General features: G+C 59.1%; 1 protein-coding gene across 4 annotated transcripts in view; it reads right to left on the minus strand.

Moving 5' to 3' along the window:
• Positions 1-12,312, minus strand: part of FMNL2 (formin like 2) — a 116,278-nt gene extending 103,966 nt beyond the window's left edge. For all 4 annotated transcript variants that reach the window (XM_071562247.1, XM_071562250.1, XM_071562249.1 and 1 more), the window contains exon 1: positions 11,962-12,312. In XM_071562247.1, the coding sequence (XP_071418348.1) occupies positions 11,962-12,078 (117 nt within the window). In that variant the 5' untranslated portion in view covers positions 12,079-12,312. The remainder of the gene's footprint in view (positions 1-11,961) is intronic.
• Between the last annotated feature and the right edge of the window lie 4,032 nt (positions 12,313-16,344).

Raw genomic sequence — 16,344 nt, forward strand, 5'->3', positions numbered from 1 at the left:
CCCAGCCCTTTCCCAGCCCCTTCCCAGCCCTTCCCCTTTCCCAGCCCTTCCCAGCCCTTTCCCATCCCTTCCCAGCCCTTTCCCAGCCCTTCCCAGCCCTTTCCCAGCCCTTCCCAGACCCTTCCCAGCCCTTTCCCAGCCCTTCCCAGCCCCTTCCCATCACTTCCCATCCCTTCCCAGCCCTTTCCATCCCTTCCCAGCCCTTCCCATCCCTTCCCAGCCCTTTCCCATCCCTTCCCATCCCTTCCCAGCCCTTTCCATCCCTTCCCAGCCCTTCCCATCCCTTCCCAGCCCTTTCCCATCCCTTCCCAGCCCTTTCCCATCCCTTCCCAGCCCAGTTATCCACCTGTCCCCCACAGAGCAGGACAGCAGGGACACCAGAGGGATGTGCCAGGCTTGGATGGATGAACAGCCAGAGCTCCTGGACTGGCCACTTTGGTGCTTCCCTGTAATTAGTGCCCTCTGAAAGGCTGCAGCAGCTCTGCCAACTCCTCCAACCCTCCATTCTCTGCTTTTGGCCTCCTCTGCACAGTCATTTTGCAGACAAACAAGGACCAGATGTCCCATCTACAGTCGCCCCAAGGCCTTTTATAGGAAATGATTTCTGGCCAAATAATGTATATTAAAAACCACCTCCCACCAACAGACATTAATTCTTGTCTTTTTTAAGGTGTCTCCCATAACAGCCCAAAATTTCCTCATTTGCTTCTGGAATATCCTGTGTGGGAGCAACTTCTGCCCTGGACCAACATTCCTGTAGGGAGAGTGGCCAGAGAGTGAGTGGCCAGAGGTGCCCATGGAATTGGGAGACACCAAGGGCAGCCCTGTGGGCTCCTCCTGCCATCACCAACCACTGGACCACCAGGATACAACTTCTGGTATAGAATCACACACTGGTTTGGGTTGGAAGGGACATTAAGGATTGTCTCATCCCAAGGTCAGGGACACCTCCCACCAGCCCAGGTTGCTCCAACCTGGCCTTGGACACTCCCAGGGATCCAGGGACAGCCACAGCTGCCCTGCCCAACCTGTGCCAGGGCCTGCCCACCCTCACAGCCACCAATTCCTTCCCAATATCCCACCTATTCCCAGTATCCCATTCCCTGTGTCCTGTCCCTCCATCCCTTGTCCCCAGTCCCTCTCCAGCTTTCCTGGAGCCCCTTCAGGCCCTGCCAAGGGCTCTCAGGTGTCCCTGGAGCCTTCTCTTCTCCAGGTGAACATTCCCAGCTCTCTCAGTCTCCCAATAAAGGATAAATGGGCAACCTGTGCCAGAGCCTGCCCACCCTCCCAGCCAGGAATTCCTTCCCAACATCCCACCTCATCCTGCCCTCCTTCACCTTCAGCCCATTCCCCCTGTCCTCCCACCCCACGGCTCACACAGCCCTGTGCCCATCACACAACACACCCAGAGGACTCTCGACTTCCAGGAGTTTTCCAGTGGATCTCTGTGACACGGGGCTTTCCCTGGCCCCCAGCCCAGGCTGTGCCCAGCCCAGCCCTGGCAGGACAGTTCCCTCCCAGGCTGCCCGTGCCGAGGTGTCCCCACTTGCCTCTGGGACGGGCACGTTTCCAGCTCATGCCCAGGACACTCAGCTGCTCTGCAGAGCTGCAGTGCCGAGTGCTGGAGGTCCCCACAGCCCCAGCACTCATGAGAAGCCCATTCATGGCCAGCACAAAGCCACCATTCTGCTGCTTGATGAATCTCCTCCCCAAATATATGTTTAATGCTGGGCAGGACCAGCTGACGGGCACTCCACTTGTTGAGAGACCCCTCAGCACACTGAAAAGCAACACATGGTGAGTCTCTGCAAGTTCTGCACTGCCCAGGCCCTCCTGCAGTGAAACACTTGGGAAAGGCACTATTTTAGGAGAGACACAGCCTGGGACAAATTAGTGCTTGTGTTTTCCAACACATCCCTGTGAAACGTTGTGCATCTCAACAAAGCAGATGGGGAAGGGCAGAACAACCAGAGCAAGTGGAACAACACTGGGTTAAAACAGGGGGTCACATCATGGGCTTTCCACAGAACCCTGGAAGATCCTGAGCTGGGAGGGATCCCCAGGGATGGTCAGTCCAAGCCCTGGCCCTGCACAGACCCCCCAACAATCCCACCCTGTCCCTGTCCCATTGTCCAAACCCTCCTGGAGCTCTGGCAGTCCTGGGACTGTGCCCCCTGCCCTGAGGAGCCTGGGCAGTGCCCACCACCCTCTGGGGGAAGGACCTTTCCCTAAAATCCACCCTGACCCTCCCTGGGCAGGCTGGTCAGTGCCCACCACCCTCTGGGGGAAGGACCTTTCCCTGAGATCCAACCCAACCCTGCCCTGGGCAGGCTGGTCAGTGCCCACCACCCTCTGGGGGAAGGACCTTTCCCTGAGATCCAACCCAATCCTGCCCTGGGGAGCCTGGGCAGTGCCCACCACCCTCTGGGGGAAGGACCTTTCCCTGAGATCCAACCCAACCCTGCCCTGGGCAGGCTGGTCAGTGCCCACCACCCTCTGGGGGAAGGACCTTTCCCTGAGATCCAACCCAATCCTCCCTGGGGAACCTGGTCAGTGCCCACCACCCTCTGGGGGAAGGACCTTTCCCTGAGATCCAGCTCCAACTGGAGCCCTTTGCAGGACGAACTCTTTCCTCAGTGCCAATTCTGGGTGGGCAAAGCAAAGCCCTCCAGGATCAACTGATTTGAGTGTGTGAAGGCCACGGGATGCAAATCTGCTCCTCTGACTGCACTGACCCTCCAGAACCACAATTAGCAGGGTGTGATAAAAGGGAAATTAGCCCTTTTTAAGGGGCAGAGCTGTTACCTGCCCATCCCCTGGGCTCAGGGATGCTGCAGCCTCACTCCAGAGAGGTTTTTCTAACCCAAACATAAATCAAATGGAACAAGTTGGTGTCACTTCTTTCCCACACCAAATTCCCTCCAAACAAAGCAGAAAACAAACAATAATTCAGCCCAGTTTGTCTCAAATGTGGCTGCACATTGCTGGCCCCAGAAACCCCCCAGCAGCTGCCCCAGCTGCTTCCACACTGCCTGGGAGCACCTCCTGCTACTTTTTTAAGGCCTAATCTTCTTGTTACCAGAAAAAAAATCCCATTTCCATGTCCCAGGAGTGAGCAGGGCACGTTCCAGCCACAGCCCATCCTCCTGCTGCCACTGCCCCTTCTGAGGGCACAGCACCCAAAAGGCACCAGGAAAACCACCCGGGGCTTCCAGGGCTGGGCAGCACTTTGATCCTGACCATGAGGTGCTTGGTTCAAGCTCAGGAGGCAGCCCAGGTGCCCAGAGCTGACCTGGGGCTGGGGTGGGGCTGCATTAGCATGTCCTGCATCATTCACTTGCTCTCCATTCCCATGCAGGGCACGGGGGCACCGTGGGCACCACGTGCTGCTCCACAGCCTCCTCCTGGCACTCACCAGCATTCCCTGCCCATCCCAGGCCAGCTGCAGGGACATGGAATGCAAGGATGGGCTGGGCTGGGCTGCCCAGAGAAGCTGTGGCTGCCCCTGGATCCCTGGGAGTGTCCAAGGCCAGGCTGGAGCCACCTGGGACACTGGGAGGTGTCCCTGCCCATGGCAGGGGGTGGCACTGGGTGGGCTTTGAGGTCCCTCCAACCCAAACCAGTCTGGGATTGTATGAAATCAATCCATGGGTTTACCCCTGTAAAATCTGAGTCCCACGGGCATTCCCTGCCCTATTTTGGTTCTAAATTACAGCTTGACCATGGGAATCATTATCCATGAGCAGGTCAAGGAGCTCTGAGTGATGCCTCAAACATGGATCAGAATCAGTCCCTCTGGAGAAGGACTTGGGACAAGGGATGGAGGGACAGGACACAGGGAATGGCTTCCCACTGCCAGAGGGCAGGGCTGGGGGGGGTATTGGGAAGGAATTGGTGGCTGGGAGGGTGGGCAGGGACTGGCACAGGTTGGGCAGAGAAGCTGTGGCTGCCCCTGGATCCATCCCTGGGAGTGTCCAAGGTCAGGCTGGAGCACCCTGGGCTGGTGGGAGGTGTCCCTGCTTGGGTTTAAGGTCCCTTCCAACCCAAACCATTCCATGCCCAGTGTGAGTGGCACCAAAGCCTCCTGTGAGGGGCACCACCAACTCCTGACAACAACCTGTGCAGCAGAACCTGCAGCAAAACCAAACCAACCCCACCGGGCACCAGTGCCAACGTGGCACCCCTTCCCCTGGAGGCACAGGAGGTGCCCCTGGAGCACAAACCCACCCCCTGAGACCCTCCCTGGTCCCTCACACCCCCCCGAGGTTGGTGCCAGGGCAGGGGCCCCACTGACACTGCAAAGCAAAAGCAAAAGTGCCACCCAGCCCAGGGATTCTGCAGCTCTGAACAGACCAGTGGGCACTGCCCAGTCTCACTTCCCAGCTGCTGAAAGGGCAGCAAGAGTCTGGGGAACAACAGAAATGCTGAAAGCTCCAAACTGAAACTGCTTTTGGGGAAAAAGGTTTGTCCCCAAGTAACCCCCAGAGAGCAAACAAAAGATGAGAAGGGGAATGGCACAGCTTGGTCTGATTCAGGGCAGAAATAATGAGGAAAAGAAACCAAACTGCTCCTGGAGGGTCATCCCCTCTCCTGGCTGTGAAGGGACAGCCCAAGGGGACAGATTTAAAGCACCTTTTCTGACAGATTGGGAAGGCAAATGCTTTGCTGCAGCAGGTGCTGACCTCGAAAGGAGCCCCAGTTAAACCTGCTAAAAACAGGGGTGGTGCTGACCCAGCTGGAGCACCAGGTCAGGCCCTTCTGCAGCAACAAAGAGCATCCAGCTCCCAAAATTCCAGCAGGGAAACACTCCCCTTCTCTCAGGGAGCCACCCAGGGACACAGGCTGATAATTACCACACACACCTTCACAGGGATGTTTCATTTTTAGTCTTTAAGAAGTGCCTGAATAATTTATAAACTTTGTGGAACGACACAAAACTATAATAAAAATAACAAGTGCTTTTGAACAAACACAAGGAAATCAAACATTTCAGTCTGGGGTTGTTTCTGCTCAGTTCTGCTGTTTGGGGGGAGAAGTTTCTGTCAGTTTTGACTCCTTTTCTTGCAGTTTCTGTTTATAAATGAAAGACTAAAAGCAGCCACTGGTGACTTGGAGCCACTCAGTGATGAACTGAACACAACTCAAGAGCTGCTGGTTTGTGTAAGATCATCTTGTAATGTCATTCTGCCCCTCTCCCAGATCCTTTGCCCTCATCACCCACCACATGCAGGACCACAGAGCTGAACATCTCACCCCTCAGGGCCAAGGCTGGGGTGACCTTGCTGGTGAAGACAAAATAAAAATAATAAACCCCTTTTATCTTGCACCCAAGGTTAAGGAAGTGGATAAAAGTCTGCCAGAGTTCAGTGCCCTGGTGGGGCAGGGGGAAGGCAGGGCCTTTCCACACCAAGAACTTGCTTGCTCACCTCAGAGCTCACGTTCCAGACATTCACATTAAAAATCAGTGCTATAAAAATATTCTCCCGTGATGTCTGGGTGGAAAAAGTTACAAATGGCACCGAGTGACTGACACAGCAGCTTGGCAGGAGTGTCCCCACCCACCCTGAAATAAAGACATTTAACAACCTGATTTATTGGCTTGTTTCTTCAGGCAAGAGGTGCCAATGCCCCAGTTATTTCAGGAGACCTCGAGGGAAAGCCCAGGGCAGGGACACGTCTGAGATGGAGCCTGAACAAGGGACCCAACAGGGCTCAATTCCAGAAATCTCCTTTGCCTGAGATTCCCAAACCTGGTGCAGGATCTCCCAATTCCACATCCTGCCTCTCAATCCCACAAACCCACCACGGATCCCACCTGGCACAGGAGCATAATCAGGGAGTGCTTCCCAACCCCACAAACCCACCACAGATCCCACCTGGCACAGGAGCATCATCAGACAGTTCAGGATCTCCCAATTCCACATCCTGACTCTCAATCCCACAAACCCACCATGGATCCCACCTGGCACAGGAGCATCAGGGAGTGCTTCCCAACCCCACAAACCCACCACGGATCCCACCTGGCACAGGAGCATCATCAGACAGTTCAGGATCTCCCAATTCCACATCCTGACTCTCAATCCCACAAACCCACCATGGATCCCACCTGGCACAGGAGCATCAGGGAGTGCTTCCCAACCCCAAAAACCCACCACGGATCCCACCTGGCATGGGAGCATCAGGGAGTGCTTCCCAACCCCACAAACCCACCACAGATCCCACCTGGCACAGGAGCATCATCAGGGAGTTCAGGATCTCCCAATTTCATATCCTGCCTCTCAATTCCACAAACCCACCATGGATCCCACCTGGCACAGGAGCATCAGGGAGTGCTTCCCAACCCCACAAACCCACCACGAATCCCACCTGGCATGGGAGCATCAGGGAGTTCAGGATCTCCCAATTCTACATCCTGCCTCCCAACCCCACAAACCCACCACGGATCCCACCTGGCACAGGAGCATCATCAGACAGTTCAAGATCTCCCAATTTCACATCCTGCCTCCCAACCCCACAAACCCACCACAGATCCCACCTGGCACAGGAGCATCATCAGGCAGTTCAGGATCTCCCAAGTTCCACATCCTGCCTCCCAACCCCACAAACCCCACCTGGCACGGGAGCATCATCAGGCAGTTCAGGATCTCAGCTGAAATCCAGCCCACTTCTGTTCAATTTAGGAATTCCACCAAGGACTGCAGTGCCCCACCAAGTGCCCCACGAGGGGCCTGCCCTGCCCCCAGACATGCCCCTCATGTCCTGCTCTTTAATGCCTTGCAGCCCCTCAGCACATATATTATAAAACAGAGCCTAAATATACGTGATGGACCAGCGAGGGGGATGGAAAACAGCTGGGAAATATTAAGGGTTTTCACACTGAGCTTTGGAATTCTTGAGCAGGAGACACTCAAAGTGCCTTTGCTGGTGTGGGAAGCGGCGCTGGGACAAACCCAGCCAGGAGGGAAGTTCAGGGGAAGGGGAAGGTGCCCTGGGCAGCACCAGAGCCCTCCTGCCAACCTGAGGGTGGCACACAGAGCCCTGCCCGCTGCCCAAGCCCCTTCCCTGCATCCCACAGAGGCCTCTTTGTGCAGAGCAATCCCACCCGGAGGGGAAGAGGAGATTTCCTGTGAGCCCCGGCACAGATTTGTAATCCAGCAGTGCAATGATGTCAATCCCAGCTCATTAGGCAGAACTTCCCCTGCCAGCCCTGGCCAGGCTGGGCCTCCAACCCCCCTGGCGTGGGGTGGGGCAGGGAGAGACCACCCTGCAGCAGAGCTGGGAGCCTGGAAGGCACCCCGTGGGTGCCACTGCCCACATGGCACAGCAGTGCCACTGGTGCCACCGTGTCTGCAACACTCCTGGCACGCTGGGTTTGCTCAGCAATGGTTTCCTCTGCAGCAAAGCAGGGCTGGGTACCAGAGCCCAGGGCTGGGTACCAGAACTTGGGGCTGGGTACCAGAGCCCAGGGCTGGGCACCAGAACCCAGGGCTGGGCACCAGAGCCCACAGCTGGGTACCAGAACCCAGGGCTGGGTACCAGAGCCCACAGCTGGGTACCAGAACCCAGGGCTGGGTACCAGAGCCCACAGCTGGGTACCAGAGCCCACAGCTGGGTAACAAAACCCAGGGCTGGGTAACAAAACCCACAGCTGGGTACCAGAGCCCAGAACCGGGTACCAGAACCCAAGGCTGGGTACCAACACCCAGGGCTGGGTACCAGAACCCACAGCTGGGTACCAGAGCCCAGAACCGGGTACCAGAACCCACAGCTGGGTACCAGAACCCACAGCTGGGTACCAGCACCCAGGGCTGGGTACCAGAACCCACAGCTGGGTACCAGAACCCACAGCTGGGTACCAGAGCCCAGGACCGGGTACCAGAACCCAAGGCTGGGTACCAGAGCCCAGAGATGGGTACCAGAGCCCACAGCTGGGTACCAGAACACAGGGCTGAGTACCAGCACCTAAGGGTGGGTACCAGAGCCCAGGGATGGGTACCAGCACCCAGGGCTGGGCACCAGAGCCCAGGGCTGGGTACCAGAGCCCACAGGTGGATATCAACACCCAGGGCTCCTGCATCCTCACCCCACACCCCCATGGGATACAGCCAGGAAAGCATCCCACATGGCTGAGGAGGAACAGGGAGCCTGGTGGGGAAGGGACCACAGCCAGAGGTTCCTGCAGGGGATGTGCCAGTGCTGGGAAGGCTCCAAGGCAGCTCTGGCATCCAGATCTCAGTTTGGCCATCACCCCTCCCAGGCAAAGGGGGAACTGGGTGGGCAGTGCCACACCAGCACTTGCCTGCACCTCACACTCTGTGTAAACTTGAGACTCAGGGAATCATTTCCCAGGAAAAGGGAACAATTCACATCAGGCTGAGAGGTGGAAGAAACAACCCAGCTCTCAGACAGAACCTGGATGGCTCCTGGATTATCCTCCATGAAGTGCATCCCACCAAACACAACACACCCCCTGGGCCTCACCAGCACAGACCCAGCACAACACACAAACCATGGAGGCACCTTTACTACAGCCTGCCAAACACAGCCCCAGGAGACACAGATGCCCAGGGACATCCTCTCATGCCAGGAGGGGTGGCACAGCCACACCTGGCACCACTGTCCCACATCCCTGTCCCCCATCCCTGTCCCCCACCCCTGTCCCCCATCCCTGTCCCTCCTGTGTGCTCAGCACAGCCCTGGTAACACCAAGGGCACCGTGACACACACGAGATGGGAGAGCTTCACCCACAGAGTGTGCCCTGGGGCACTGCCCATCACCCCCTGCCATTCACACACCTCCAAGAGAGAGGTGCCCAAGGGGGCAGCGAGTGACTGTGGGTGTTTGAGGTCACTCTGCCTGTTTGGGGTGGACAAGCCACCTCAGCAGAGTCTTCCTCAACACAAAGTCCTCTAATAGCACTCAGGTCCATCAGCTGCAGGGCCCCCAGAGAGCCTGGAGGGGCTCAGGAGAGCGTGTTCAAAGTGGGAAAAGCAAACCAGTCGATGTCATGGCACTTGTGGTAAATCACAGCCCCCCTGAGCTCCCCTGGGGGCCACGGGCACCCTTTGGAGGGTGTTGGCTCATTGTTCTGCACCAGGGGCAACGACAGCAACTCCAAACCACCCCTGTGAGGCTGCACAGGAGGGACCTGTCCCCATGACCCCATCCTGACCCCCAGCACTGGGCACAAACCCCTGGGCACGCCGATTCCAGCCCTGCAGGAGCTGCCCAGCAGAACTGCACGTTCATCAGCGTCACAAACACTCCTGGAGACCTGAGCAGGGACAGGAAAATTGCTGCTGTCAGCAAAGCCCTCCAGGACCTCACCAGGGCTCCCGAGTGGGCAAGCAGAGCTCGTGCCAGGCTAATTTCTGGAGACAGCGTGTAAAGAAAGGGAGGTTTAGTCCTACAACCTTCAGCTGCTTCTTCATACTCACATCTCCTGACTAACCCTCCCTCCCCACAGAAAATATTCCTCATCTTTTTTCCCCCAACTATTCCTTTCTGACTAATCCCTGCACTCCTCCTGCCTGCCCAGCTCTGGGGTTTGACCAGTGGCACACTCATCCCTCCCTCAGAGCCACAGAGAAAGCCAAATAATAACAGCCTGTGAGTTTATTCAGTCAGAAACTGCTCAGATATTTCCTGGAAGCTGCACCACCACCAGCCAGCCCTGCCTGGCTTCAAGAGGGGCATGAAGGTGATTTTTGGGCCCCATCTTGCAGCTTCTCCCAGCGGGAGGAGGAGTGAATGGGAGCAAACCATCCAACATCCCTTCTGCTTGGGCAGCCTCTCCCTCCAGCAAAGCCACGGCCACAGCATCGCCCTCCAAGCCTTAATTTAAGTCCAGCCTTAAAACCACAGGGCCATCTCCTCCTTGCAAGTACCTCAGGAAACAACGGGCATGGTCCTGCTGGCTCCGCTATTGGCCTTCCACGTCTCTCCCTCTGCCTCTGACTGATCTGATCCATCAGCCCGAACTCACACCCACCGATGTTCTGCCACAGACCACGCGGGCAGGGGCACCCAGACCACCCCGTGCCAGGCTCAGGTGAACCCAGCCTGGATTCTGAGGATGGGATGCTCCTCAATGGGAGCATCTCCCACCTGCAAACCCACCACGGCTGTCCCGACAGGAGCAACACCAGCTCAGGGTTTTCCACCACGGCTGTCCCGACAGGAGCAACACCATGTCAGGATTTTCCACCACGGCTCTCCCGACAGGAGCAACACCATGTCAGGGGTTTCCACCACAGCTCTCCCGACAGGAGCAACACCATGTCAGGGGTTTCCACCGTGCCCAACAATCGGGACATGTCCCTCGCCATGTGGCTCGGCCGTGGGGGTTCTGCCTCAATAGGCTTATGCTTTTCTTAGACATGATAATCTAATTGGGTCTAACCAGAAATAATCCCCAACACACACCAGTTTGTGAATCCTCGCCCAGCGCCGGGAGCGTTTCAAGGACCGGGGAGGGGGGGCAGGGGCTGCTCTGGGATGAGCTGGGAATGGCTCGGGCTGCTCTGGGATGTGAGATGGGAATGGCTCGGGCTGCTCTGGGATGTGAGATGGGAATGGCTCAGGCTGCTCTGGGATGTGAGATGGGAATGGCTCGGGCAGCTCTGGGATGAGCTGGGAATGGCTCGGGCAGCTCTGGGATGTGAGATGGGAATTGCTCAGGCTGCTCTGGGATGTGAGCTGGGAATGGCTCGGGCTGCTCTGGGATGGGAGCTGGGAATGGCTCGGGCAGTGGCTCTTCTTGCTGGGCTCCCCCTGGCACTGCAGGGAGCGCAGGGCATGGCACGCACATGAGCCCGTGCTGCCCCAGCCGCTGCCCCACATGTAACCCTGGCTCAAAGTGGGCATGACATGGCAGAGGAGATGGGTCGCGATAATCCTGAGAACGAGCGGGTCTGCCCGATGCAGCGCACGGGGGAGCACCGAAGGGAGAACCGAAGGAAGGACTAAAGGGAGAACCAAAGGGGGCACCAAAGGGAGAACCAAAGGAAGCACCGAAGAGGGCACCGAAGGGGGCACCGAGGGGGGCACAGCCCTGCCCTGCCGAGCTGATCGCAAACACCGAGCCCGTCCCGCTCATACAAACCCGCGCCCCGCACCGGCCCCCGGTGCCCGCACAAACCGGGGGGACAGGGCGGGGGTGTCCCCGGGGAGAGTGGGACAGGATCGGGGTGTCCCCCGGGAGGGGGTAGTGCCACGGCGTCCCCGGGGTGGGCACACATGCCCGGGGAGTCCCGGGGCACACACACATGCCCGGGGAGTCCCGGGGCACACACACATGCCCGGGGTGGCCCGGGGGTGTCCCGGCGGGTCGTGCCGCCCCCGCACTCCCTCCCCGCCCTGCCCGCTCCCCCCGCGGTCCGCACTGCCCCTGCCCGGGGCGCTCCGGAGGGGGCTCTGCCCGGGGGACTCTGCCCGGGGCGCTCCGGAGGGGTCTCTGCCCGGGGGGCTCCGGAGGGGGCTCTGCCCGGGGGGCTCCGGAGGGGGCTCTGCCCGGGGGACTCTGCCCGGGGCGCTCCGGAGGGGGCTCTGCCCGGGGGACTCTGCCCGGGGCGCTCCGGAGGGGGCTCTGCCCGGGGGACTCTGCCCGGGGCGCTCCGGAGGGGGCTCTGCCCGGGGCGCTCCGGAGGGGGCTCTGCCCGGGGGACTCTGCCCGGGGAGCTCCGGCGGGGGCTCTGCCTCGGGCTCTCCGGCGGGGGCTTTGCCCCGGGCTCTCCGGCGGGGGCTCTGCCCGGGGCTCTCCGGCGGGGGCTCTGCCCGGGGCTCTCCGGCGGGGGCTCCGCCCGGGCCGCGCTCCCGGCGGCTCTCGGGGGGCTCGGAGACAAAGAGCGCGGCCCGTCCCGCGGGCGGGGGCCGAGCCCGGAGGCAGCTCCCGGCCCGAGCGGCGGCTGCGGGCGGACAATGGCCGGGCTCGGCACACACTCACTCCCTCCCTCACTCACCAGCACGGCGGCGAAGCGCTCCTCCAGCTCGGCGGGCTCGGGCATGGGCAGGCGCAGGGGCGCGCCGTGTGCCCGCAGCTCCGCGTGCGGCGCCTCCACGCTGCCCGCGTTGCCCATGGCTGCCCCTCCGCTCCCTCCGCTCCGCTCCGCTCCGCTCGGCCCCGCTCGTCCTACCGCGGCCGCGGCGGCTGCACCAGCACCAGCGCCGCCCGCCCGCCCGGCATGGCCCGCCGGCCTCGCCCTCCGCCCCGCGGGGCGGGCTCGCTCCGGCTCCGGCTCCGGCTGCGGCTGCGGCGGCGGCGGCTCCGACGGCAGCTCCGGCTCCAGCCCCGGCTGCCGCTCCCCCGCATGCCGCCCGCACAAAGCCCGCTCCGCCCCCGCCCCGCGCCGCACTGTGGGACTCGTAGTCCGGCGGCCCGAGGCGGGAGGGGCGTGGGGAGTGGGATGGGCATGGGACGGGGGATAGGAAAGGAATGGAACAGGGATGGGACAGGAGTGGGACTGGGACAGAGATGGGGAAGGGATGGGACTGGGATGGGACTGGGATGAGACAGGAATGGGACTGGGACAGGGATGGGGAAGGGATGGGACTGGGATGGGACAGGGATGAGACAGGAGTGGAACTGGGACTGGGATGAGGATGGGACTGGGACAGGGATGGGGAAGGGATGGGACAGGAGTGGGACTAGGACGGGACAGGAGTGGGACTGGGACAGAGATGGGGAAGGGATGGGACAGGGATGAGACAGGAGTGGTACTGGGACAGAGATGGGGAACGGATGGGACTGAGATGGGGAAGGGATGGGACTGGGACAGGGATGGGGAAGGAATGGGACTGGGACAGGGATGGGGAAGGAATGGGACTAGGACAGGACAGGAGTGGGACTGGGCCAGGGATGAGACAGGAGTGGGACTGGGACAGGGATGGGGAAGGGATGGGACTGGGATGGAACAGGGATGGGATTGAGATGGAACAGGGGATGGGACAGGGATGGGACAGAAGTGGGACTGGGACGGGACAGGAGTGGGACTGGGACAGGGATGGGGAAGGGATGGGACTGGGATGGGGATGGGACTGGGACGGGGATGGGACTGGGATGGGATGGGGATGGGACAGGGACAGGGAAGGGTCTGGAGCGGGGTGGGGGGGATGCTCCACCACCTCCATTTCGCCTCAACGGCCACGCTGGACAAAGATGGAAGGGCAGGACACCGGGAATGGCCTTGTGCTGCCAGGGCAGGGAGAGGGGAGATGGGGACAAATCCTGTCCTGGTAGGGTGGGCAGGCCCTGGCACAGGTTGGGCAGAGCAGCTGTGGCTGCCCCTGGATCCCTGGGAGTGTCCCAGGCCAGGTTGGAGCAGCCTGGGCTGGTGGGAGGTGTCCCTGCCCACGGCAGGGGTGGCACTGGATGATCCTTCAGGTTCCTTCCAACCAAACCAGCCTGAGGTTCCATGATCTCCATCCTCAGCTCTGCCACTGCAGCCACAGGGACAACAGGGGAGCAGCTCCTGCCCCTCTGAGGGGCTTTCCAGGGTGCCCCCCAAGCCCACCCCCCACTGATCCACGTCATTCCTCCCTTAATTCCCTCTGGGCTGGCAGTGGTGCCAGAGGCACGGGTGGCACACCAGGAATCCTGTGTGGCACCACACACAGCCCTGCCATGGAAATCCATGGAAGTGACAGGGAGCCTTTCTCAGGGTGTGCTCTAAATCCATGACTAATTAAATGTGCTTGCTCTAATTAGGAAAAAAGACATAATACATCCCTGAGTGGGACAGAGAGGAACAGCCTGTCCTGGATTACACCCACCCTGCCCACGGAGCACCAGGGACCTGGGCAATGCCAAAGGTGTGGGTTCCTGCTCCACAGGCACTGGGGAAAGTGTTGCCCCAGGGACAGCTCAGAATTCCACACAAGTGCTGTGGGAAAAGCCTGGAATTCTTGCAGTACCCTTAATAAACCACGGGTTAAACCCAGGGAGCCCCCGGGAGGGAATAACAACGTTATTGTGCTGGTGAAGGGAACGGTAACAGATACTTTGCTCGGTGTCTTTTATCTGGAACTATCACCATTCTTGGAAAGATTAATTAGTTAATTAAGCTTCCCAGCCCTGCTGTGAGATAAGGGAGCAGTGGAGTGTCCCTGATAACAGAGCAGGGCACACTGAGCTGGGGACAATCCCAGTCCAGGCTCCTTGTCCCTCCCAGCAGCAAATTCCCAGCTGGGATTCACCTGTGACGACAAAGTTGCTCCAACAGGAGGAATCCCAGCACTTCCCAACAGGAATTCCCACCATGGAAGCTCTCAGGAGCTGGAGTTTCCTCAACCAAGGGCAAATCACCTCAGCATTTCATGTCCCTCCTCACACAGGGGCACATTCCGGGCCCGGGAGCTGTGCCAGCCACAACACCTGGCACAGGTTGGGGCAATTCAGGGCATCCTGAATTCCTTGGCTTAGGGCTCGGCAGGAAGGCACAGGCAGCTCCAAATCCTGCTCTGAGGCACATCCAGGGCAAAAGCAGCTTGCAAAGTTTGCCATGAAATCAGCCACCCTCACACAGCAGCTGCCTGACATCGATGTGCAGCGCAGGGAAGGAATTCTTTGAAGGGAATAAGAGGATTTTTGGAAGTCATTTGTCGTCTGTCACTGGGAAGGTGACGGTTGCAAATGCCACAATCAGCCTGGCAGCAGTGCCAGATAAAACAGGGCTCAGCTGGCACAAGGCTGAGAGATGACTCTGGGATAAACATTCAGGAGCAACACCTCTGGTTTTACCTTTATTTATGCAAATTAAATAAGCAGCTACACAATGTGCAGCTCCCAGAGCTCATCCCAGCACACCTGGACCATCCACACCAGGTGATGCCACCAGGATCAATGGCCATCCCTGCTCTGTGCCAGGAGCACGTGTGGAATTTCTCTGGAGAATGAGACACCTCAGCCCCTCCTCCAGCTAATTGGTCTGTTTGTCACCCAAATCTCCACATAAAAAGCTGGAAGTTTGGGGCTGAGTCATTCCTAAATTCCCCTGAACCTTTGCCTACTTATCTCTCCATGGAAGGAGCTCTGAAGGGAGAGGATTAGTTTATGGGCCCTCCTCTTCCCTGGTGCTCAGCACTTGCAGAGGGACCCTGACCTGCTGTGATGTTCTTAAAGCTGGAGGGGTTTCATAAATAACCTCAGCAGTGGCAGAGGAGGTTTCATTCCTGATAAAGCTGTGGAGCCACCAAAACCTCCATGGAGAGCTGAGCTGAGCACATGGAATGAGGGTTATTGATGGCACCACGTCAAGGCTGACCTTGCCTGGAACATGGACAGGGTTTGCTGTAAGAAGTGGGAAAAATGGTTAAAACCCCATGGGCTGCTCTCTAAGAACAGTTTTCTCAAGGAAAATGGGAAGAAGCTGCAGGGTGGGCAGGCCCTGGCACAGGTTGGGCAGAGAAGCTGTGGCTGCCCCTGGATCCCTGGGAGTGTCCAAGGCCAGGTTGGAGCAGCCTGGGCTGGTGGGAGGTGTCCCTGCCCATGGCAGGGGTGGGATGGGATGATCTTTAAGGTCCCTTCAACCCAAACCATCCTGTGACTCCATGATTCCATGAAAATCACCTGGAAGCAGAAAAGTTCCCACCCATCCCCACAGACCTTTCCATTGCCACATCCACATCTTTTCTGCAGCCACCTGGATGTCACCACAAGAACCCTGTGGGGTCTGACCCCCTCTCCTGCACAGGGATGGGCTCATCTGCCTGTCTGCTCCTCCCTGTCCGTGCCCATGTCCACACCCTCAGTGTGGCTCCAGCCCGTGCTGAGCTCCAGGCGTGGATGGAAACGCTCCCTCTTGGCACTGCCAGGTATTGGGGTCATTCTAACCAGCCCTCTGCTTTATCTCCATCTGCCAAAACCTGAGTTATTCCCTTTGGATGGGATTTCCCTGCAGCAGCTCTGCTCTGCTCTGCTCTGCTCTGGCCCTGCTGACACCCTTTGGTGCCACTTCCAGCACTTGGGAGATCAGAGGAGCATCACCAAAGCCACCTGAGATGTCAGTGGGATGGGAGCAGCCCCAGGCCCTGCCCAGGACCACTCCCCTGCCAGCTCCCAGCACTGAGCATCACCCCCCACCTCCTGCAGGAGGGTGCAGAGCTACACCCACTTAATCCCAGACTAATCAATCCTTTTAGTCCCTCTGCTCCTTCCCAGGGCGTGGGCACAACTCCCAGCCCGTGGCACTGCACTGGCAATGATGAGACACAGCAACACTCAGGAGGGTTAAGTGCAACCCTGATGGTTCTTACATGGATGGGGAGAAAACCTTGGCTGAGGGTGGGCAGGCCCTGGCACAGGTTGGGCAGAGAAGCTGTGGCTGCCCCTGGATCCCTGGGAGTGT

This window comes from Pithys albifrons, chromosome 8 (assembly GCF_047495875.1).
Source record: "Pithys albifrons albifrons isolate INPA30051 chromosome 8, PitAlb_v1, whole genome shotgun sequence".
In the NCBI taxonomy this organism is placed as follows: domain Eukaryota; kingdom Metazoa; phylum Chordata; class Aves; order Passeriformes; family Thamnophilidae; genus Pithys; species Pithys albifrons.